Raw genomic sequence first — 25,261 nt, forward strand, 5'->3', positions numbered from 1 at the left:
GAAACTGACAACAACACCCCAAAATCTTCCACAACAAGACCAGCAGCCAAGATGAGATTTCTAGTGCCACTATTTGTTTTCCTCGCTGTGGCAGCGTTTCACTCTGGTAAGAAGAATAGTTATGTTTATGATTTTTAAAGGAATTAGAATATGACTATAATTCACACTAATGGAGGCTGGCAGGTCAAAATCTTGGGATGCATTTTTTTGGTCGTTTGTTTTTATGTACATTTGCTTGATAATGTGTATGAACACGGTGAAGCTGCATTTAGTTATTATGCTGTCCACTGTTGGAACAAACTACCAGAAGATCTCAGATTTTGACTGTAAGATCAACTGTAACTACTTTTAAAAGCAGGATAAAGACTTTTATGTTCACTAGTACTTTTAATTGAAACTGCTTTCTCTGTTAGACTTGCACTTACTGTGCTTGAAATTGCACTTTTCTTTGCCTTTTATCTGTCTTTTTAAACCTTTTAATGGTTGTTTATTCCTCTGTCCTTTTAGATGTCTTTATGTAAAGCACCGTGAGCTGCTTCTGTGTATGAAATGTGCCATATGAATAAAGTTGCCTTGCCTTGACTGTGCCTCTACAGAAAAACCCATTCATGCTTGTTTACAGATAAACTACATTAGATTTTCAGCTCTGTATTTATTTGAAGCCTGACTGATGTACTTGTCATGACTTCTAGCTCTCTCAGCATCTCTGGAATCTGCAGAGAAAGAGGAAGTAGTCGTTCAGCACGGTGAGGAATTATTGTCGTGATACATTTATCAACAATACTAATAATAGTATAAGGGTGATGATACTTGCATGCCTCAAAACTGATGTAATTCAACCAAAATGTCTTGTTTTTTTCATGCAGATGGGCTAACTGAACTGCAGAAAATAGGTACAATGCATTGGTCCAATTGAGAACCAGCTGACTTACTGATGTTGAATGTTTTATGTATTTTATTATGTTTTATGTTCATTTGTGTGTATTAATTCATCTGGCTCCTCAAGTGGCAGCCTTTTCAATTGTTTTACACACAGGACAGTGATCATTTGTCAAAGCCACCTACCCAACAGTTTTCCTCATTCATTTATTTTGTTGTTTTGTTTCTGAGTTCATTCATCTATTTACCTGTAACACTACATTTCTTCACTTTCTTTATTACATATTATTTTCTTGTTTTGCATCATATCATCACTCTGTCTCCTCAGATCAGATGGAGTTTGAGGCCGCGCAAAAGACAGAGGCAGCTCAGATGAATGGTAAGAGAGACCAAAGTCCAGGGCGACGACCTGTAAACCAAAATGAGGCGACTTCTTGAGCAAATATACCTTTCATCCATTGTGTTCAGAACAGTATGTAAAACAAGTTTTTACCCTTTTCTGTCAAGTTACAGAGGAACAGAATGAGGACGCCCGCTACCTTGGTAAGAGGAATTACCTTTGACCTCATTCAAAACTAATAAAAGCTGATTTGGGTGCAGTTGGTGATGCAATCTTTCAAATCTTTTACATACAGAGGCTGTTCAAGATGGATCTGGTAAGTTGTATTTAATCACATGATGGATACCTGGACACATATTGATGGTGTCAGAATCACCTGTTGAAATGTTCCCAGCAGTGGAGGAGCACGTCGAAGCTGAGGATGACAACACAGGTGTGTGAAAACATCCCGCCGGCTTTAACAGACAACACGTGATCTCTCTTTACCTGAGATTCAAACATTATGTAACTGTGAAATCCTCCTCCAGCAGAGGGAGGTGGGAACTCTGACGCAGCAGCTCATGAGGGTGAGAGAGGTTTTATTGTTCAAATATCAGCCTGTAGATGGCAATAAAGGACAGTTTAGCATTGGTGTCTGAACAGAACTGGATCTACACTAAGATGTAAAATATCACATCATCTTGTGACTGATTTCTCTCCCCTGTTAACCACAGAATCACAGTCTGAGTCCTCTGAGGAAGCAGACGGTGAGTTTGGGACATTTATTTCAGCACATTAAAGCTGTAACTTCAGCTTCTGTCATTCTATAAATGACAACTTCTGTCTTTTTTTTATGACAGGGAGACAGAGGCGGGGTAAGTGTTGCAAATCTACACAAAGGCACCTTTTTTCTTTTCAAACAGAATTCAATTATATAATTTTTAAAAGAACATTTAGAGTGGAACTATACTGATAGAAAGTACACAAGTTTGACCAAATGGGATTTAAAAGCTAGTTGTTTTTTTTGTTTAAACTCAAAGTACATTTTAATGTCTTCCCAGAGCACCATGAGGTGGTGACAGAGACTGTGAGCAGTTCTGGTAAGAAAATGGGCAGTTCTGGTAAGAAAATGGCCACCGAAAACTCACCATACCACACTATAACTACTTGCTGTAACTCCCCATTTTTCTCATGTCTCCTCTGCAGATGAAGTCAGTCAGGATTCAACCAAGGAGCAAGGTGAAAACTTCTAAATGCTGCACACATACATCAGCAATGATTTGATCTGTAGTTTACATTTACATAACCGTTGTTCTCTGAGTGAAGAGACTATCTCTCCAACCAGCTACATATTCCATATGTATGGGATTCTTAGTACGAACGAGAACCACATGTGAGGCTGAATGTATCCGTATCTGTTTACTAGTATTATCCAGATAGCCAGTTCAGAGATAGTGATTAACATTTTGAGGAGGACTCATTGTACCTGCTGAGGCAAGTTGTGGTGAACTGTTTTGAGCAACACTGCGAAAGTTAAATTGTAGGTTATGTAATGAACCGGATAGTGAAAAAACAGAGCCAGTCAGAGCCAGTCGGAGCCAGCTAGATTTAAACAGTGTTGAAAACTTTTATAGGTTCAGCATCAAGTAAACAGTAAAATACCTCAAGAGCAATTACAAATTTACAACTCGGCTGCTTGTAAAAACTCAAACTGCTTTCCTCTTTCGTGAATCCAAACAGTCAAAACAAGAGAGAGATGACAAAAACCTGTTTACTGCTTGACCTTAAAAATAAGATCCTGTAGTTGTTTATTGCAACACAGTCCTCCTTGTGTGCGAGTAAATCTAGGACAAGAATCCAGGGCACCCTGAGACGTCTGTCCCCAGGTGCTTATTGTGCTTGATTTATAGATCTGCTTCTAGTTATTTTAGGACCAAGGATGCACTGTCCCTGCCCTAAAAGATGCTGAAAGGATTGTTTTAAAATTGATCCACTGATGCAGTGATAAGGTTGTCTTCATGATTCTCTGTAGTTAAGAGTCCATTTTGTGAGAAGGAAAGCCTTCATGCACTGGTGTGAAAAGAGGAAAAAGCAACCTAAGCCTTTTGGGACAGTATAGACCACGCTTTGTGTTTTACAGCAGTGAAATCACACACTGGTGCAGTCATTCATCACTACCTGCGCAGGAGGAGTGAGTCATAAAACTAGATGTGATTCATATACTCACTTTGAGAGCCCTGGAAAACTACTGAATTGTGGTGTGTTTGCAATGTAAAGCTGGCGTAAAGGAATCTTCTCTGTCTGTCCACTGCTCACAGATGTACTGGAGTGAGAGAGCACAGCAGCACGTGGGTCCCAACACTTTCTCATCACCCGGTGCCGACCTGCACCGAGCTTACTGTCAATAAAACGGGAACGATTCCACCTGTACAACCTGCGTGTCTTCTTTTGTCACATTATACGACAAAATACTTCTGCTGTTTGGGACTTCTACTCAGATAATGTGGCATTATTTTACCACAAGAACAGGGATTTTAGGGTATAAAGTTGCAATGCTTTGATTGTGATTATAGGCTTTCCTATATCTAAAATTAGTAACAAAAACAAGTTCAACACCAGTATTTTCCCATTTTTATTTTAATTTTATTTTTTTACCACGAGTGTGGACTAGAGTATGTTGATGTGCATTAAAAAAAACTAAACAAAACAAAAACTTTCTTTGGTACCTAAATAAAACAATTAAGGCAACTACAGCATCTATAGGTCTGAAATGCATTAAGTACTGCAGCCCAGTGCGACTTATGGCCGCCCTCATTCAAACAAAAGACCAGATCAGCTCAACACCAAACCATCCCGTTAGTTAACGTCCAGTTTTAGGTTCCTGTTTCTTCCTGATTTACAACCTGATTCATCCTCTCAGCGCGAGGGAGAAAGAGGAAAGCTAGAGCAAGTTCCACAGAAACACCATACTGGTAAGTGGTGGATACCAGGTGAACTAGAAAAACAAGGCTGAAGCACACCTAAAGCATTTAACCATCAAGGATGATAAAATCAAGTTTTAACAGGAGACTTAAGGTCTTCTTTGAGAATATGTTTTTGCATCAGTTGATATTTTGCTGTTACATTTCTCAAATTCAAGTAACCAAGTTATTTCAGGCAGTTCTTTCTGCACTGATCAAGAATGTAGAGCCTCAGGAGATTCAGATGAAAGAAATTGGATCACAGATAATCCATTGACTTAAAACTATTAGGGCTTTGTCATTTCCTGCCAGAAGTGTGCTGATTTTTTACACTACCGATACAGTATTTCATATCATTCTGCAGATGGTCATCCAGTGTGTACAATTAGTGCTTCTACCATAGCAAATGATTCAGATAATTGTGTCATAAAGACATAACTGCAATCATTTTGTAGTGTGGTAGAAAACATCATCTCTGAATTTACAGTCAGTTTACAGTCAACTGAGAGGAGAAAATGTCGCAGTTCAGGGGATACAAGGAAGCCAAATGCAAATGAATTCATTAAGAATATTTGGAATTGGGGGAAAAACACGCACATACACACCAATAACCTCGTTTTTCAACTAAAAATACACCTTTTGCGTCTACGTTACTTCCAGCATGTGTTATGACATGAGTTACATTTGAAAAAGGCTAATACTGCATTTTAATTGTTCATTTCTTTCTAATGTGTAAAACAAAATTAAAACAGAGCATGGTTGTATATACATAATTGCAAAGTAAAAAATGGAAGATTGAGTATTAGAAGAAGAAAAAAAAAGTCAGTTGATGCTTTTAGATTAACTCTTTACAGAATGATGAGATATGAAAAAGCAAGTCAGAACAAAGAAATGCAAACTTCCCACTGGAAGTAATGTGGCCCAACTGGAACAAACAGCAAATTCTAGGTTGAAAATGATGTAGCCAAGAACCACAGGCCCATATCACAAGTCCTTTCAAACATTTCTATTTTTTTTCCTTTTTCTTCCAAAGTTGTTGGCTTGAGGTAAGCGATATATTTTGGCCTTCCAACTTTACTCCTTTTCTTCTGGTGCGCACTGGAGCGATTTCTTTCTCCTCCCCTGCTTGGGGTGCAGCCGAATGCTCACAGGATGCCATAGATGAAGATGGCCATGATGGCGGCACTGATCAGGCCAGAGATGGGCACTGTCACGAACCACGCCATGAAGATGTTTCTGAACAGACGCCAGTCTACGGCCTTCCTTGAGCGCAGCCATCCTACTGCAACCACAGAGCCCACCTGGAAACACAGCAGTTGTCAGATAAATCCCATCTTTAAAATTGTCATACCTAAAATGTAACATTTTGAGGAGAAAGTTGCTCCACATTTGGACCATGTACCAGACAGGGTTCCTGTTTACTGTAGCCTCCCTCACACTAAATAGTTTATTCCCACGTCTCAGTCTAGCTACCAGACCACAGTGTTTGACCAGCTTACCTTGCAGTGGGTGGTAGACACAGGCAGGCCAATGTTAGAGGCTACCACGACAGTCAGGGCTGAGGCCAGTTCAATGCTGAAACCACTGCAGGGGAAAAAAACAACAACACTCATGTCTCTCAGGTGGATGTGTCTGAGCAGGCTCTCTAAATTCAAAGACTTGTAATGTCGGAGGAGGATGTGGTTTTATGGCTAAGGAGAAACAGGTTCTGCACTGTCTGGGAAGTATATACCTTGAGGGGGTGATGGGGGTAAGGTCCTTGCCCATAGTCTGGATCACTCTGCGACCCCACACCCAGAGTCCAGCGCAGATGCCAACGCCACCGTACAGCAGCAACCAAATGGGAGTGGGCTCTGTTGACGTCACACTACTGGTTGTGTAAACCAGCCACAGAGCTACCAACGGTCCAATGGCATTACTGCAGGGGAAAGGTTGAGGTTATTTCAACAGTAGCCAAAGATTCTGAGTTGAACTGTGAGAAGTAAAAATGTCACCAACAACATGCCAGAGAAACCAAAGTGTCATGTATCAGCCTGATGACTGACATTACCATGACCTTCGTGAAGGAATCTGCATACCTAACATCGTTTCCACCATGGGCAAAAGATCCAAAGCAGGCAGTGAGAATTTGGAGGAACTGGAAGAGAGTTGAGACTTCTGGCTTGTCTGCTTCAAGCCCATCATCATCGAGAGAGCTTTGGCTGCTACCTGCATCCTCCTTCCCCATTTCTAGTGTCACATCGCCCTCTCCCAGAGCTTCAGGAGTTGTGTGCTCTGCCACAGCATTGCAGTAGCTAGTGTAACTGTCCATACGCACACGCTTCCTTTCCTGACCACCTGACCCTGGGCCTTTGTCGCCATCCTCGCTGGCACGGAATTCCCCTTCTTTGTGCTTGAAGTCTCCGTGCATGCCGATGATGGCCATGGTGTAGGAGGTGTAGCTGTTGTTGCGCCGGATAGGTCGGTCACCCCCCTCGCCCATGCAGTCACCAACCTTGGCCAGGTGGAGCTTATGCAGTAGATCTTTGTAGAGGCCAGAGTCCTTGTGGACCGTGTGGTATTGGCTGTAACCGTTACTTGGAATCTGTGCTGACCTGTTGTTGAACTGAGCGTGGTTGTTCAGCTGGACCTGATTGGGGGCATTTGTGGAGCCATTGCTGTGCTGGACTTGCTGGTTGTTGACCTGGACCTGATTGTTTGATTCAACCTGTTTGGGAGCTGTAGAAAGGGGTTAAAACAAAGTGTGAAAACTTGTAAGTCTTAAGTTTAAGCAACTTAATGTGCGTTCTTTCATGATTACATATGTAGCAGATTAATTACATATAAATGTACCAACAATGTTGTTTCTTGGCATACTTACCACCATTTGCTATGCTGTAGTCTGTGTCATCAGAATCTCCAATGTCAAACGCCACCTTGCGTTCCTTATTATTGTCAACATCGTCAGAATCTCCAATGTCAAACGCCACCCGGCGCTCTTCAGGCGCAGCCTGGAGCTGTGCAGAGGTGCTTTGATCGACAGCTGGAGTGGTAGGCGTAGACGTCTCCTTGGCAGTCTGTTTCAGGATTGGACAGTGGGCCTCTCTCAGCTCCCTCTTCTCCATCAGGGGGCTCTCAGAGGGGCTGGAAGACTTGATATCTCCTAGTAGGGGAGGAGCTGGTGTGAGATATTGCTTGGGTTGTGTCCAAACATATACACAGTACAGCAGAGAAATACTACCACAGCACATGTGTTTCCTTTCAACCTAGGCGGCAGGGAGTTGTAAGAATTGCATAACCAGTCAAAAAAACCTTTGTCCTATAAATGCAACGTTACCTGTGTTCAAAGCGAGCCCCTGTGTTCACGGGAACAGATAAATGGATTATTACCTTACAAGGAACATATTTACACTACCGCTAGCAGCTTAACTTATGAAAGACGATAAGACTCAACACAGCCTGTGACTCACATGACACTTGTTTGTGGTTTTAAAGTGAATCAGATACATAGTGCCAATATTTTCTATGCGATAATCCAAAGGGTATTCTGACCAGTTGGCCACATTGCATCATCCAAACTGGTCAAAGTCGGAGCTGAAGCAGTCAGTAACCCTCAGCCTTCTCCCCACACAAGCATTGCAAATGCCATGTCACCTTAAGTCAGCCTAGGCTTATTTTAGTCAAGCAGGTAAAGACCAATTATTGGATCACTATGACCCAATTAGGCTGCCTGTCTACTGGATGGTGGCTGATCTAGACAGATCATGCTTGGTCAGATAGACCTGCCGTTTCTCTTTCACTGTAAGAGACAATACTTGACGGGTAAGGTCAATATTACTCCAAACAAATCTGTATCTGACAATAAACAGGTTTATCAACATTGCTGCAAGTAGATAAAACAAGTATAAAATTATATGTCAAGTTTTGAATTTATACGATTTGTAAAATGGTTCTATTGAAAACTAATGGTAAAGTGCATTTGTGGGCCTATGCCTAAAGTAGTGCAGATGTAGTTTTTCTGTAATCTGACCCAATAGATTGTTCATGCAGTAACAAAGAAGGCAAGACTTATGTCGGTTATAAGGGACCACTGAATACAAAAGCACTGTATTGTTAACAATAGAGGGAAATACAATACAGTCATGAAGGTTAAAATGAATGTTGTTCCCCTTCAACACCAAAGCCACACTATTGGTGTGTAAATGCCAGTGGCTCTTGGATTTTTATTTAATCCAGGATTACAGAACAAAAACTGGTGACAATACTTTCAGATGATTTTCATTGGAGCGACTCCATTATTACAAAATATCCCTGGGCTCCATTTGCTGGATTAATATGAGCCCACAGTGTGAATAGGTTGAGGTTACATGTACAATGCTAAATCCCTCGCTTGTCCAATGGCTCAAGTGAGGAAACCATCATATCAGTGCTCAGCAGAAACTGGTGACAGGGATTCAGAAACTTGAGTCATCAGGTTGCCAAAAATCAAAAACATAAATGTGACTTACGTGCAATCTTCTTCTTGAGGCGAGGGCAGACAATAAACCAGACCACAATGGCGGTCAGCAGAGAGAAGCCCAACGAGATGAGCAGGGTGCCCCACCAAGGGATTTTGTCAAATCCCAGCACTGAAGGACCGCCAGGTGCCACGGACAGAATCAGACACACAAAGGCAAATAGAGAAAGGCAGTTTTAAAAAAAACAAGGCAGCAGGTGCTACCCTTCTTAACAGAAAGTTGACTGAAATACCAAACGTAAAACTGAGCAGTTTTGTGAAAACCATCTTATGTTGTTTCATAGGTCAACATGAAGTCATATGAGGAGGAACTTATATATTTATATTTACTACTTATTCATATATTCTTATTTCAAGCATTAATGGCACCAATGAATAAAAATTAACTATATGAAAATAGCAACAACTTCAATGACATCTGACCATGCCCATCATATTTTAGCTCTAGCTACCATTACAAGCATGTCTGCATTGCCTCGTTGTGCCACATCCTAGTTAAATATGGAAAGCATGTGTACCCCACAAGATGTGAACAGTTATGCAACACATAAAAAAGGTGAAAGAGCAAAAATATCACCATGACCTGAAAGTGCCCTTCTAACACTGCACATAGACAATGAGTCCCTTAAAAGGCGACATTACTTAAGAAGAAAAAGGAGAAGAAAGGGGGAGTCATTTGCTGGAGCTGTTTGCTGTAGCAATAAGGGCACCCTCTTGCCAAGACTGCAGCAAAGCTGGTGCAGCAGAGGTTGATATAATGCAGTACATGCTGGCAGAAAGCAACTATTTAAATTTCCCTGGGGAAGCAGTCATCTTTATCATACAGAGGAGAATGCAAATCAGTAGTGTGGTTGGGAGAAAACAAAAACAAGAGCTGCTGAAAATTCCAACACCACCAACTCTGGTGGTGACGTTGGCCATGCATAATTAAAAAAAACAAAAAAACAAAACACTTCCACTAGCTTGGGACTGTTTGGGAAGTTTAAGATAAACAAAAAGGAAATGAGGGCCAAGGCTAAGCGATAAGTGTCTCGGTCGCCGTGTTCATTTAAGGGCAGAGTCCACAGTGCACTCTCTCCACTGAGTCACGCTGCAGCATGAGACTGCAGAGCACCTAACTGATGTTTACTTGGTTACGCAATGGAAGCTCACTCCCTTCAGGACTGGAGAGGCATAAGAGGAAAAACCAGAAAGAGGCTCTGTAACAGCTGAGGCTCCCGTCTTTCACTGGAGTACATCGACTCACATGTTGCGAGACATCCAGAGACAGGTGTGACTCAGCTCGACATTAGTGCACAGTAACACTCCAGGGAATTCAACAAAACAAAAAGGGACCCCGAGAATGACAAAAGGGCCTGACAGCATTCACATGACTCTTTGTCACAGTGACTGGTTTGTAGGCAACTTCTTATGAATATAAAAGAGAGGATTTAAAAACAAGCCTAGGTCTAGCGGTCTGATAAACACTCCCACACAAAGGGGTGAGTTTATACCACAGACATGCAGTGGGATGAATAGGACTGCACAGGAAATTGAATTTAACCACGGCTGCGTTCCACACCCCTCCCTGGAACCTCTGTATCCCATGGCCTACATTACACAACAACATGGTTTGTTGTTTTTTTCCCACTACTATATATATATATATATATATATATATATGTGCATCTTGCCACCATCCTCAATTAGAACAGTGACAGTTAAAGTGGCCGTTTATGACTCGCTCGGCAAGGAACCTTTGGTCATTTGTCCTCACTTTTGTCTAGAACCCAGTGTAGCACTTACCAAGAGTATTAGGATTAAGTGACAGCTGCATTTAGCATCAGCACTGAAGGGATCTGTAAGCCCAATCTTCACTCCTCACAATAAGTATCTATCCATGACAATAGCAGCCTAGCAACCCCTAACACAAGAAAATTAAGATTTTGTCATGTACACTGAGATCAGTTTCATGTTACTGATTGTTTGGTGTCCCCAGAGCAACCAATGCCACCGGGTGTTTGTTTTTCAAAGGGTAACCCAGGCAGAAAATTCGTATCCAGCTAAACGCATTGAAGTCCATCAATTGAGGCTGGTGCGAGGGGGTCAAAATGTACTGTCACTATGACACTCAGCACTTTGATACGCAGGTCTAAACAGGATGGGTTTTTTTTGTAAGAGTATGTTTCAAACACCATTCGTGACTTTTCTCTGAAGGCATGCAACATAAATTCAGGGTAAATTCAGCAGGTGTAGGGAACAGCTCCTTGTATCTCAGATGTCTTGAAGGGTTGACAGAGATTTTATACAGAATTAGAAAGCTAGCTAGAAAGCAAGTCTTCATAATCAGGTGATTAACATTTGTACTATTTTACTGTGACAGCAGAGTTTATAAGGTGTGAAGAACCCAAGACACATGAAGTTTCATCTGTAAAGGATCGACATCTGACCCTCAAATTCTTTGGCCCGCATTGCATGCACATGCTGACTTGAGGTCTTTGGCACTGGTGTATATATTGAGTATTGGAATGTGCTGTGGCATGCCTGGTGTCCAATCGCACCACTATGATAGCATTTCCATGATCTAGATCCTGAGTCCTATCACAGAAAACTAAACATACTGTACTGTTGCCTGCAGATACCACTGCTGCATTAGAGTGCATATATCAGCAATAATGAGCTGTTGTTGTCCTGTGTGCCAGTGTATTAGTACACTATCCAAAACTGGGCCTGAAATAAAACAGGGGACGTCCGATTTTGAGAATAAAAACACCTTTTTAAATCTCATGAAACGATGCACACTGAATTAGCTGCGATTCATGCTTTGTCTTATTATGGGAAATTGATCATGCAGGAATCTATGATTACCCCCATGTTAAACTGGCTCCACTGCGGTCTTGAGGCTTTAACAATGAGCCTGTGTGTGTGTGTGGGGTGAGAATTTGCTACAGTATATAGAATATATGGATGCTATGATGTCCATGTGCATATAAAAACAAAATGAAATTCTAAATCCCAACTTAAATCTACACCCAACTTCACAGAAGATGCAGTGGGTTTATAAAAGGTGTTTGAAATGCAATCTCGCACCTTTTTTATGTGAGGTACCCAAATACAGGACCTCATGTTGAGGTGTGAGGGACTTCACACAACTGAACAGAATGTGCACGCCTAAGCCGCGTTACGGGCTATGCTGGAACTGCAAGTGATCTCCTCTCTGAGTGTGCTGCTGATGTGCATGCACACATCAGCGCATCATATCTGGTCAAACTCTGGCCTGTGGCGGCCATTTAATGGCCCAGGCCAGCTAACATCTTGAACTGTTAGGCCCTGTAGAGAGAAGAAAACAAAAAGGAGCAAAAGTTGCTCATTTAATGAAGAGATTCTGGAAGACGAAAAACCAACAAGTATTCAGAGCATTACTATACAAATTCTGAGCAGCAATACAACTAGTGGCAGTGGACAACTATGACCATTTCCAACACCATCTTTACTTCTCTTTTCCTCCTTCATGTCTGAAGGGTACAGCCAGTGACGTCAAGAGTTAAGTGAAATCTTATTTCCATCTCCCTGTTGTGCTCCGCTCTAAAACTTCATTCCAGCTATGACCCACATAGAACCACAAGCAAGAGAGCCCCAAAAAACATGTTAAAATAAACACAGCTTCTGTGAAAATGGTAAACACAGTCTGGTTCAGTCTGGAATAAGTGTGGGCATCCGGCTGTCTGAGGGAGCAGTTTATTTTAAGCTGTGGCTGTGGGCAGGCATGCAGAGCAGAATGACTCAAACAATGATACTCACTCGGAGCTCCAGTGAACATGATGGAGAACAGGTTGATTCCCATAGTTATGGCGTAAAAGACAGGCAGGGCCCTCAATCCATTAGGCACAGGGTCTTTCTACAAGAACAACACAGAGCACCAAGTTAGAAATAGAAATTCCACTGTATGAACAGAATTGCCCTATTTTGCTGTCAGGTTACAGTTGGCATAACAAGGGCATGGTAGTAAATTGAACCTTGCTGTTGGATGCGAATAAGGAACTGCTTCAGATAACAGTAGCTTTATTCTTACTGTGTAACAAACATTTCCTCAATTTCATTTTGAGCATGGACTAGTACAGTGTTGAAACTGACCTAAACTATCGTCAATTTGATGACAGCTGGCTTACCTTGTGTAAGATGAACACACGCACAAAGTAGAAAACAATGGCTGACATTATTCCGGACAAAAGGGGACTCAGGAACCAGGAACCAACTGTAAATTATAAGAAATATGAGCAATTGCAATTTAGTAGAAATATAATATTGGACAATTCTGTCTTTCTATTCTTCCTTGAAAATGGTAATTTTCTTCTTAGAAATGCACTACTGTTTTTTTTCTAGGAAATGCAATTCCTGTTGGGAAATAATCGTGACATGTCAGGCTATTCCCCTGATAAAATGTTGGTAACATAGCTGTCCCATCAACGGGCAAGGTTGATCATTTTACACTTCATACAGCCGTTCAATCAATAAGGGTTCTTATTATGACCTTTTTTTGCCACAAAAAGTTTTTTTCTGAAAAGGGCAAACAGTCTAGTTTACATCAGGTTTAGAATTTCTGTACAGAAGCATAGACCTGAAATCTACCATCTGATGCAACAAATGTGAGAAACAACTTGTGAAATCAGTTCTGCTACTGTATATTCCTGTAAAGCTGTGAGTAAAACTGCCTTCTCCAACTGCCTCAAGAGCTTGTCAAATGTCTTGTCTTCCCCCATCTGGACAGCCCACTCCAATCTTCCAAAATATTAGTGACTATTGGTATCACTACTGATTCTTATATCAAATACACTGCAATCTGTTTGTGTTGTGAATTTAGCTCTGAACCTGAAAAGGTAATTCATAAAAACAATGGATTGTTGACCTAGATATTGACGGTTCTCAACACAGACAAAACACTGTCTAATGTATTATGATAACACTGCATTACCGGTCACACCCTGCAATTACATTAATATAGTATGTGATGCAATTCAACCAAACACTGAGAACATTTCTAGGTCAGCTGATTAAGAGTGTCTGACTTACCAATACGAAGGAGTTCTAACCACTTGACTCCCTGCTGGCCTCTGGCAACCAGCGAAAAGCCGATAGTAGCACCAACAATGCAGTGTGTTCCAGAGATGGGGAGCTTAAGGAAAGAGGCTGCCAGCTGCCACACAGCAGATCCTAATGAGAATAAATAAATTGATCACATTAGACTGACCTCATCTCAGCTTTTCCACAATTGTTTTCAGACAACTTTTAAAATTGGCAAAAAAAGGACACGTTAATACATTAGAGGACTCCCAGCAGCCTTAAAAGTCTCAAGGCAAAACACAGTAGAAACTGGAAAAAGTTAAAAACCTTTTACCATTTCGTATTAATTCTTTAAAATCCCTAGAATGACAAACTATATGAAAATGATTCAATAATTTACACAATTAGTTACAGCCCTATTCCCAGGTGCTAATTTGACATCAATATATTTTACTTCAAGCCCTATGTGCCACCAAGCTCTGTTCACAGGGTTCAATGACCACTGGTTTAATTACGTACAAGATGAGCTGCCGATACTCACCAAACATGGCACTGATGGATCCAGCCATCAACACGTGCTCAGAGCCATTGTACATGTTCACGTCGATGATACCCTTGCGGATGGTTTCGCTCACTTTGGCCCCAAGGAGCACAGAGCCCAGAGTCTCAAAGACTGTGGCCAGAATGCATGCCTGTCGCAAGGTGACCACACCAGAGCCCACGGCTGTGCCAAACGAGTTGGCAACATCATTGGCACCCACGGAAAAGGCTAAGATGAAGGCGATGATGAAGCCGACAATCAGCAGCCACATATACTCTGTCAGAGCGGTATGGGTCGCCAGCCCTACTGTGCTGGCCAGTATTATTGCAGTCGCAGTTGTTGAAACCATGATTGTAGACTATAAAAGAATTGCTTCACAATCTTAAAGGGAATGAATGCCTCAAAATAGCTATTTATATAATGCTATTGCTAAACAGCAGCTAGTAAAATAAAGAGGTATGTTGTAAAATAAATAAATTATCTAAAGGTCCACCTGTCTTAACAGGATTTCTGAGATTTAGCAGTGCAAACTTTTAATGCGTTTATCTGGCACAGACCAGAAAACAATTAAGGTAAACAGAGGTATAGTGTGGGCTTATTGCTATCCTGTAATTGTACTAGATCTGTTGATTTTCCTTTGGTGCTGAGCTATCAAGCAGAGTGAACAGACAGCCATTGTGCGAGTGTAACTGCAGATGAGCAGGGGTACATCCTGAAAAAGACAACAGACATAAAAGGGCTGCTTTACTAACAATTTCTCCTCAATCCATAGTCACATAAAATCAGACAGAAAAAACACTGACAACACGAAGGAAATGCACGGAGGTCAGGTAAGATTTTAGACGGGGAAAACAGCTTCTTCACAGACTGTATAAGATAAAACAACTTAAGAGGCGTGGAAAAAAACAGTAGTAAACGCTTGGACCGGAAGGAGCACCCCTAGTAACGTTAGCTGCCTTTTCTGAAAACCCAATAGGAAGCCATTTTTGGTAAATGTCGCAGGAAGGGTCGGAGCTTATATTAACAAACGTCCTCTATTTTAACCCAGACAGTTCCTTATTTTCTGGTTTACTGTCGTTTTTGTTTAGTATTGCTGACCATAAGGGCCGTCACGAGATAAACGGTGCCTTATCTATAGGAGGCATTATAATTCTTTCTTACGTGCGCACGTGTCGTCATCCATTCATTGAACACAGCCCTGACCACGAGAGCAGTCTGTTCATACTGGTCCACGCGACTGTTGAACAGAAACAGCTCGACCGGTCTAGACTTGACGTTAAGTCTTTAATTTGACGTTACAGCCGCTATAACAGCTACTGTGCTATTATCCTCAGCTTCAACCTTGTCTGACGTGTTTTTTTTTTTTCGTAAAAGGGGACGCACCCAGACGTAGCGTTAACTCGAACACAGGCGATACCTCCGGCTGACCGGGTGGGCAGTCACCGTCGTGTGTTTCGAACCAATTTTAATGACCTGCCCAGTGTGTGCTGGACAGATGGTCAATACTGCTAGCTTGGTTAGCTTAACATTAACGTAAAGGACAGTTTTCATTGCGCCGTTCACCTTGTTTCGATTCGAACGTTACACAAGCCCAACATTAAATGTTAACGGAAACTCACAATCAACAGCCATCACGTAAAGTCTCCATCTTTGCGTATCACGTACTATCCAGTGTCTTTCAATGGGGCTTATATCAACTTACCTTAAGTTGGCAAACCGATCACTCAAATCATTTGCGTTAGTGTTGAATAACTTACGTAGCACAATGGTCCGGCTAACGTTAGCATTAGCTTTACGTTAACATCAAATGGTGATGTTAATTTTAGTTGCGGTGTTCAGTGAATAGACCACAGTGAGCTCTTTATTCTGATAGAGAGTCTAAATGATAAAACTTACCACACGTTGCAGTTTTCAGTCTTGTGAAGAATAGTGCTTGCTAGCCAGTAAGCTAATTAGCGTGCGCGCCCAGGCATACGATCGCGCGCGCGCGGGACACTGAAAAAAATGACTCTGATAATGAACAATATCCCGTAAAAAAAGCTGTCTTGCGTTAAAAATAGAGTGACTGCGTCAAAAAAGCTATTTACGACTATCTCATTCGGTGTGAAATAAATCCGTCTTTTCGAATCCAGATACGTCTCAGTTTGAATGAAACCCTCGCAGCCGCATGTGTAGGACTATCATGCCGGTGAACGGAACAGGGGTTTTCTTTTTTTTTATTGGGTACACCCTTCAGGAAGCACCGCCCAGCTGTCAGCAAGACCCTTTTTTTTAAACTCATGATGCGCTCAGTGGATGGGTGTAGCGCTTGTCAGAATATCCCACTTCGCTGCGAAGTCTTCTTATGCAACCTTACTTTTCTCTTCTCTATATCCCTTCATATACAGTATGTAGCCACAAACACCACATAAAAATCTGTTTGAAATCCACTGCCATTACTAAAATGACGTTTACACTTTCTATCAATTTCTGCAGTATTGGGACACTCGTATATTCAATACGTGTACACACATTACGGTATGTCACATACCTGCATACACACAACACAGTGGTGGAATATTATTAAGTACATTTACTCAAGCAGTGTACAATTTTGAGGTACTTAACTACTTAAGTAATTCCATTTTATACTGCTTTATACTTCTACTCCACTACATTTAAGAGGGAAATATTGTACTTTCTACTGCTCTACATTTATTCAATAGCTGTAGTTACTAGTTACTTTGCAGATCAAGTTATTATATAAAAAACCTATGGTGAGCTTCTAAAGTACTTTAGATTAGATTAGATTAGATTATATAACACTGACAACCATATTTTTTCTGCATAATGAGTTTTTGACTTTTGATACTTTGAGTACATTTTACTACATATTACTATATAATACGGCTAATGCTTTTATCATTACATACTACCTAAATTGTCATGTGACCACATTTCAAAAACATAACGTTGTAGACACATACAGACACAAACCATAATTATCCATAGTAACCACTGCTTTCCTAACTAAGGGAAACAATGTCACGTCAAAACTGTGCAGGAAAACACCCGGTGGTGGTGATGTTAACTGCATTATGGAAGACTTGTTATTCATTCAAGTGCATCCGACCGGAAATGATAACAACATTCACCCTCTAACAAAAGTCGTTTACTTTGGTGACTGTTCTTTTATTATGTTCAAGAGAGACGTGATATGCTGAATGCCAAAAGTGCTATGTTTGGCTTGACAATTGTTTAGCCAAAACAAAATGTTTTGTATTTGCTTGAGGTAAACAGTTAGAATTCATTAAACCACACCACAGTAGGAAATGTAATTACATGGGATAATGCTGTAATAACAGCACATATAATTATTATTTTACTACGAGCTCCATTGTCCATTGTCTCTCTCTACTTGACGTCACTTCTCTTGAGGATCATGGAAATTTCCCTCTTCCACCATCTATTGGGCAACGTATAGGGTCGGCTGTGATCGCTTGTAGTTACGATTCTTGTTTTAGCACCTGAAGGCAGCATTTCACAAAGGAAGGAGTGGCGATTACGACTGTTTCAAAACCGAGTTTTACTCTCGCAATTTCCAGAACTCCCTTAGTAACTTCAAAAGATATACTCCCTGTTTTACTCCCTTGCTAGTAACCAGAGGTCAGTTACAGAACAGTGACCTCGACTGAATAAATGATTAGATGCCAGAAAATATATACAACAAAATATAAACAAAATCACAGGCTGCTTCATTTTTAATTTTATGTTCAATGTTCAATTGTCAGATTCACAGAAAGGACACCTGATGGGATATAACCATTTTCCATTTTGCAATATAGCCTACATCCTGTATGCAAATATTCTAACTATAACTCCCAAGTGCAGTCAGAAAACTAATGATTATGATGGATTTGGTTGCTGTAGAGATAAGTAAACTTAGATAGAGGTACATGCTGCGTAGGCAGGAGGTTCTTTAAAAACATCTTGTCTCGTGGTCTTATGATACTAAAATCATTCACAGCTTTCATGAGCAAGGCACACATGACTTCAAATAAAATGTCATCAATTGAGCTAACACAGGGCCTGTACAGTTAAATTAGGTATTTCCCCTAAGTACACCCACTTAAGCAATAAAATGGTACTTTTGTCAAAAATAATGATATAATAATAGTATATTATATTGATTATAAATCAATATTTGGGTTATTTCATTACATCTGGCATACTTTGTTTATTAAGGGTTTTGACATGTTAGGCTGCACAAGATAATTGAATGAATGATTGAATGACAGGGTTGGACAAAGTGAAATGCGATACATTGACTGGTGCTTCCATTGATTCCTGGGGAGCCTAATGATACCATAGAGCCTTTTTGATGTGCAGTACATACGGTACCACTGCTGATCAAAACCATTGAGCTCAATTCTCTGATGTAACTATTTTTTAAACTTGGTTTGTGTTATTTGATTTGTACATTTTATTTAAGAACTCAGCTTGTATCAGATGTGCAGGATTCTAGACTGATCTATGGCCACATTTCTTATACTCTGCATGGTTAGACAGCGCCATCTAGCGTATATTACTCTAATAACATTTTGATAAATAAGATTTATTTTTCTGCCTATATCTTTTTGTATGACAGACAAAACACTGTCTAATGTATTATGATAACACTGCATTACCGGTCACACCCTGCAATTACATTAATATAGTATGTGATGCAATTCAACCAACTATATTTCCCTTGAAATACTTTCACTAATTTTCACATTGAGGAAGTGTTTGGGTCAAATGCTTTTTGAAACGGTAACAAGGTCACTGCAAAAACAAACTACAAAGAATTGTTTTTAGTCAATAGCACACATATACATAATTTCAGCCAATAAAATAGGTCTATCTATCTAGGTTGTTATCACAAAAGTGAAACTGCTGTCTTTTGAAATTAAGCAAGCTCTAACAGATATTTTTCAAGTCAAATACACGTGAGGAGTCATTACTTAATACCGGTGACTTTGGCTTTCAACGGCACCACAGGAGGGCGACTCTAACTTCCTCTCTCTAGTATGAGTTCAGCTTTCAGTGGACACTGATCCTGGATGAGGCTTTAAATATACCTTCTCCTCTAAAACCAGAACCTAACCTGAGCAGCTGGGATACAAAATCTGATTCCAGTTCAGCTAAGAAACTTGAGCTTTGGTGGTGGCGTAAAGCAGGACTGGCGCACATGCTGGCGCTCGAGCTGCTAAATTTAAGACAGGCTCCCACTAGACCCAATCAAATTTGCCCAAAAATAACAAACGTCCAATGAACACTCGCTTAACAATTTGTAAGGCGGGGTTTCCGAGTGGGCGTGTGAGAGACAGTAGGAAGAGGAGGTCAAATGCACTGCAGGAGTTTGAAAAACATGAGGTTGTCTCCATCAAAGATGCACAGGTAGACAATTGTGTTGAAGTTACAGTAGGCGACGTAATTTGTAGTGCAGTTATAAGAGCTTCAATTTAGAAATAAGAGCGGCGCTGTTGTGGTGTAACGTTAGTTTTTCCGTGTCGCACTAGTGGGCAGTTAACAGGGATAACGTTAGCTAACGTAATGCTAACGTTACATGTCGCGTGCTCGTAGACAGCTCGATAACTAGCGTTAAAGTTAACGTTACAACCAGAATAAAATTATGACTTTTGCTTGCCAAAAGTCCATATTATCGTCTGTTTAAAGGTAATGCATGGTGCATCTCCGGAGACCATTAGCTTTGCCTGCGAAATTTATTTTGTCTTTGGGAACTTGTCACGGTCACAGCTGTCATGTTTCACTCTGTTCCCCGTCGTCCGATCTGCGAGATCGGTGTAAATACAATGAGGCTTCAGAGCAGCAGGTCGTTCAGGCGGACTGTCGAGGAGGGCAGAGGGAAGCTTGAGAGGGTCCCATGGCTGGGCAGGGGTATGGGCCTGCTCTTGTCCTGGCTCCAGAGGGCAAGTGTCGGTGCCAGTGAGGCTGCGGGATCTGGCCAAAAGAGGAAGGGCTTGCTCTCCATATTTGCGGACCACTGCGGCTTTGTGACCGGACAGAGGCTCCGGCGTGCCTGTCAGATCGGCGAGCTTTACTCTAACCTGTACTCCGAGCGGACCAGGTGGACCCTTGTTGGGAACATATGGCGCAGGTTTCAGAACAAGCACGCCCCGACTGGGAGACTTGTCGCGGCCCTGGTTGGTGTCTTCATGTGGGAGAGTGAGAAGATTCAAGATGAGGAAATTCGCAGGTTTGAAGTCTTTCTTTAAATGCACATATGAATGAGTGGAGACACATAAGAAATAGAGGCACGAGGGGATCACTGAATGGTTTGAGTATGAAAATGGTGTGAATTATATGCTATGGCCTTGACATTCACCAGTTCCCAACCCAGTTGAACACCTACAGGAGATTTTGGACCAACATGTTAGACAGCCCATCAGTACAGTACCATCATCAAAACACCAAATGAGAGAATATACTTTGGAGAAGGCCGTTGATCACACAAGAGTTACAGAGACCGTTATGGAAGCTCAACACCTAACTAAAACACTAGTTTTTCCTTCAATTTGTCACCCATCTGTATGTACAATGAAGCATTTCATATTGAAGAGAGTCTGATCTTCAATATCAACTGGACAGTATGCTGAACAACCTGTCCTGTTATTTGCTTCCTTTTTGAAGGTGTGGACTTGAGCTACAGGCACTGGAGACTGTAAAATGTCTAAATACAGCTTCAGGGACAGTGGCCGGCCACCTGGAAGCTGGCTGGGAAGTCGTGATGGAGAAGAAGGACTTCAGAGTGTGGAAGCGCCCTATACCCAATAGTCACCTTTATGAATACAGAGGTCAGCCAACCCACAATCACACATGTGTAATCAGGTTTCTGAAATGCAGATAAAGTGCACTTTCAACTTGTCTGGGTTACTTTTTGATATTGGTATGACTTGTCAGCACCCTTTTTATTTATGTTTTACTTGCAGTCTTGGGCTCCTACAACGATGTCACCCCAAGACAGTTCTTCAATGTACAGGTACAGATTTTTCAAATCTCCTAATGTGCTACTAGGATGTGCTACAGTCTCAATTAATGAAGAAATGAAGTGAAACGGATAACTTTTTTTAATGAGGTACTGCCTTACACTAAGAAAACATGAGGACGGAGGAGAGAGCTGTACTCTTAATTCCTTATCAGGGTTTTGGGTCTCCTCACTCTTGGAAGTCTGACTTATACACCTTGGGAAATCGTTGTATTACTGAAAGAGAATTGTGTGGATCCAAGTGGCATTGGTAGTAATTTGGTTGAAGATTTAATATTCATAGCAGTGAGACTTTCACATGTTTATTTCATGGTATGTTTTTGGCAGCTTGTTTTTCCATTACCCAGCTGCTCTTGCACAATCAACGTGTTTGCGCTGCATGTGTGCAGCACAAAAGCAACTGTAACACTCACTCTATGTGCTATATTAAGCACCTTACCCTTGACTTGTGCTTTCTCCTTTCCCCCAGTTGGATACAGAGTACAGGAAGAAGTGGGATTCTCTGGTTATCAAGCTTGAGGTGGTGGACAGAGATGTCAGCACAGGCTCTGAAGTTGTACACTGGGCTACACACTTTCCAGTGAGTTTCTGTTGATTGCTATTATGCCTAAAGGGAGGAGGCTATTTGTTTTACATAATGTATATACACGGGGCACTTTTTCTTCTTTTGTATGAGCAAACTATGATTGACCTTGGGTTATCATTTGGTCAAGAGCAACTACTAGCCACATTACAGTGTATTCATCAGTTTTTAGTTGATACTCAGCTGTTATTTAATCTTGTTCAATCTCTCCTCACAGTATCCCATGTACTCGAGGGACTACGTGTATGTGCGCCGATATGATGTTGACATAGACAACAACCTGATGATCTTGGTATCCAGGTAGGACTTAGAAAATAATGTGTTTCTGGAGTCAAATATGCTTTAGTTTTTATACACTACTAAATGAGTAACTTGTGTCTGTGTCTTTCTATCTTGTGTATTTGTAACTCCGTTGCATAGAGCCGTGCAGCACCCCAGAGTCCCAGAGACTCAGGACTTTGTGAGAGTTCATTCGTACCAGTCAAAGATGGTCATCCGTCCTCACAAGTCCTTTGATGAGGTGTGTGATGAATGTTTTTTTTTGCTACACAGATTAATTTAACTTGCATCCAGGGTCCTGTGTTTTGTAGCCACTGAGTTTGACTTTGTTTTTTCCTTTTACAGAATGGATTCGATTACCTGCTGACCTACAGTGACAACCCTCAGACTGTGTTTCCCCGTTACTGTGTGAATTGGATGGTGTCAAGTGGTGAGCTCTTTTCACTGGTTGTGCATGTAATGATTATTTCCATAATCATATTTCATGAACGATTAATTGCTTTTTTTGTCCAACCAATAGTCCAAAATCTAAAGATATTCAATTTACAATCACATTAAGCAGCAAATCTTCACACGAGAAGATGGAACCTGCAAAGCATTGGCATTTTTGCTTGCTGTTGCATTCAGACTGTGTGTGTGTGTGTGTGTGTGTGTGTGTGTGTGTGTATTCTACCCTGATAATAAGGACGCTCTCCCTTTGCACCTGGCAGGTATGCCTGAGTTTCTGGAGAAGTTGCATACTGCTGCATTGAGGGCCAAGAACTTGGAAGTGGGGATCCACGACTACGCAGGTGTCATTAAATCCAGTGACACCAACCGCCAGCCAAGCCAGGAGCGCCTCAGTGGAGAAAAGCCGCACACAGGTGGTCCTGGACAGATCTACGCTTGAGATGGATATTTTATAGACCAGGGGTTTTATTAGTGTGTTGTCACAAACACTTGAACCCGAATCAAACCCTCCAGCCACTGCTTCTTGGGGACACTGCGTGAACTGCAAATGGAAGTGTCAACCTACACTACAAATATACATTATGTCCACCCATAGACATGGTTATATTGGCTGTAGATGAGATGTCACAAGAACAGTGGACTGTATTGGTGACAGCATTACTGCTTTTTGGAGAAAATGTTGCCATGGAAATCTTCATCCAGACTGCTGGCATTGGCACCGTTTTTGCTCTGCCAGGTAATGCCATGTGGCATTTTTTGCCTCCTTTGGTAATTATGTATGTCGTAGAACCGTTGATAAGATTGAGCCAAAATTCCTAATTGTAGAAATGCTTTTGCCAAAGCACTGTTTCTCCCGTTTTATCGTTCTATGTCTTGTCTACCATTGCTTGACACGGCTTGACTTCAAAGGCTGTTCAGAGCGCCACTGTATTAATGTCTGTGGTGTGATGTGATGAGATGTGGAAATGGTTGTACAGTATTGGACATAGAACGGTAACTATGACTGGCTTGTGGTCGACATTATCACTGAATCATAAAACTAAAGCCAAGATTTCTGCACTGACAGATGAAGAATTGAGGCCTCTGCGGGGAACATTTTCTAACATGTTTCTTCATTTCATGGATTTAAAGCAAATGGTTTCCTGTTTGCTTACAGCATGAGTGATTGATCGTCACGTGACTGGACGATGGATGGATAAAAAAAACAAAAAAATGATGATTAAAAAGTGTGTCCACAGAATTGAAAATGAAAACTCTAGGGCTTCTCTTTGGTTTTTAGTGATGCATTGTTTCGCTGTTAGCACAGTTGAAGTTTCACGCTGTCCATCTCACCGTGTTTGTTTGAAACTGCCAGCGTTGACAAAACAGCCTTCTGAAGATAAACCAGTCCTTCAGCTTTGGGGGCATAGTGTCTTATAACAACCACATAAATCCTCAGATACAATGGTACTGATGCACTTCAGTTAAGTTTTACTAGCAAGGCAACCCTACAAAGACACATTTTATTAAACCAATGCCCATTTTAGAGAAACGTAGAGCACTTGTGCCACATCACAATCCATTTACATTTCATATGAGTTTAAAGTTGTCCTATTTCCTGATGTTCACAACAGTTGTAGCAGACATCACTAAAGTTTTCACTATTGGAGTTATGGGTGTTGGTGTTTTCTGTGTGTTACTGTAGATCTTGTACATTCATAAAACCATTGCCCAATACTGGAAATCCCTTTTTCTTATGAGTACAACAAACTCTGTAACATGTTTCTTCTGCATTGTGATTCTTTTTTTTATGTTATTAATGTTGGTCCTACTGAAACTCTATAGAATTCATCCTTCCAAATCATCCTTGTTGCTTTTTTAAATAACTGTCTGCAGGGGGTGTTATGAATGTACAAAGAGCACCACATGCTTTGGAATAAAACATCGCCTAATAAAGTACACTGTTTACAGCCTGACAACCTGGCGCAAATATCTTGAAATCCATTCGTGTTTAAAAACATCTCATCTTGTACTAAAATTTAATGTCATTTGTTATAGGTGGTACGTCAGAATGAATCAACTGCAGTAACAAGTTAAACCAGTACAGTGGGATGCACTTTTGTGATGGGTTTCCCACATGTGAGGGTAATGAGTGTTAATATATATCCCCAGTGTCAAAAATGTGTATAATTCTATTCAGTAGTGGTGTGTTTCCTGCTGTTTAATATGAGAAAGATTGGCAGTGTGAGGAAGGAAATTAAATGCTTGTTTTTGACATTTATCTTGTGTGGTCAAACAAAACATTATGCAACATTTGCTAATGATCAGATTTAATGCTCTGTCATTTGCGTGCCACCTGCAGTAGTCTAAAAGAGTTGTCACATACAGTTTTTGTTTTTCCTTTCTGCGGGCTGTATAACGTCTGTTGTGATTAGCTACCACATGTGAATTACTTTAGGAACAGAAAAAATTATTGTGTGGATATCAGCTGATGCACTTGTTACCCTGTAATTTTAAGAATGATTGAAATGGAAGAGCGACTAATCAGATCAAATAAACAGATCTCTATGTGCATATTACTGTGTTCAGCTGTTGATTGCAGAGCATTCTTGGTTTTGACCTTGTCTGTGTAGAGAAAAAGGGCATTGTTTTTGTGCAAAGCAGCTATCGTCAGCCAGTCTAATGGGATAATCTGTAAACCCTATATTC

At 41.0% G+C, this 25,261-nt stretch overlaps 2 protein-coding genes across 6 annotated transcripts; one reads left to right on the plus strand and one right to left on the minus strand.

The window, feature by feature from the left end:
• Nucleotides 1-3,823: 3,823 nt before the first annotated feature.
• slc20a1b (solute carrier family 20 member 1b) lies at nucleotides 3,824-14,583 on the minus strand. Of its 5 annotated transcripts, XM_070924738.1 has the most exons (11): nucleotides 14,235-14,583; nucleotides 13,703-13,843; nucleotides 12,802-12,887; nucleotides 12,434-12,530; nucleotides 8,646-8,765; nucleotides 7,022-7,300; nucleotides 6,842-6,847; nucleotides 6,237-6,747; nucleotides 5,891-6,076; nucleotides 5,658-5,742; nucleotides 3,824-5,459 (listed from the first exon to the last, which is right to left on the minus strand). In XM_070924738.1, the coding sequence occupies exons 1-11, from the start codon at nucleotides 14,581-14,583 to the stop codon at nucleotides 5,304-5,306; spliced, it is 2,016 nt and encodes a 671-aa protein (XP_070780839.1). In that variant the 3' UTR covers nucleotides 3,824-5,303. The 5 variants fall into 5 exon arrangements, with proteins under 5 accessions (XP_070780839.1, XP_070780837.1, XP_070780838.1 ...); XM_070924736.1 differs by lacking the exon at nucleotides 6,842-6,847 and having other exon boundaries at nucleotides 6,237-6,820; nucleotides 7,074-7,300; XM_070924737.1 differs by lacking the exon at nucleotides 6,842-6,847 and having other exon boundaries at nucleotides 6,237-6,763; nucleotides 7,029-7,300.
• A 5,323-nt stretch (nucleotides 14,584-19,906) lies between these two features.
• Nucleotides 19,907-24,544, plus strand: stard7 (StAR related lipid transfer domain containing 7). Its single transcript, XM_070924576.1, has 8 exons — nucleotides 19,907-20,472; nucleotides 20,907-21,070; nucleotides 21,206-21,255; nucleotides 21,731-21,841; nucleotides 22,062-22,144; nucleotides 22,265-22,364; nucleotides 22,469-22,553; nucleotides 22,834-24,544. The coding sequence occupies exons 1-8, from the start codon at nucleotides 20,018-20,020 to the stop codon at nucleotides 23,010-23,012; spliced, it is 1,227 nt and encodes a 408-aa protein (XP_070780677.1). The 5' UTR covers nucleotides 19,907-20,017; the 3' UTR covers nucleotides 23,013-24,544.
• The last annotated feature ends 717 nt before the right edge of the window (nucleotides 24,545-25,261 follow it).

The sequence above is a fragment of the Enoplosus armatus genome, chromosome 18 (assembly GCF_043641665.1).
Source record: "Enoplosus armatus isolate fEnoArm2 chromosome 18, fEnoArm2.hap1, whole genome shotgun sequence".
NCBI lineage: Eukaryota > Metazoa > Chordata > Actinopteri > Centrarchiformes > Enoplosidae > Enoplosus > Enoplosus armatus.

Excerpts from the sequence above, each read along its gene's own strand:
- slc20a1b (XM_070924734.1), bottom strand. The coding sequence starts at position 14,583 with ATGGTTTCAACAACTGCGACTGCAATAATACTGGCCAGCACAGTAGGG. Across the intron at positions 6,877-7,018 it reads CTACAGCATAGCAAATGGTG|CTCCCAAACAGGTTGAATCA; the intron begins GTAAGTATGCCA and ends CCCTTTCTACAG. Across the intron at positions 6,077-6,236 it reads CATGGTGGAAACGATGTTAG|TAATGCCATTGGACCGTTGG; the intron begins GTATGCAGATTC and ends TTTCCCCTGCAG.
- stard7 (XM_070924576.1), top strand. The coding sequence starts at position 20,018 with ATGTTTCACTCTGTTCCCCGTCGTCCGATCTGCGAGATCGGTGTAAAT. Across the intron at positions 21,071-21,205 it reads TCACCTTTATGAATACAGAG|TCTTGGGCTCCTACAACGAT; the intron begins GTCAGCCAACCC and ends TTTTACTTGCAG. Across the intron at positions 22,365-22,468 it reads CTCACAAGTCCTTTGATGAG|AATGGATTCGATTACCTGCT; the intron begins GTGTGTGATGAA and ends TTCCTTTTACAG.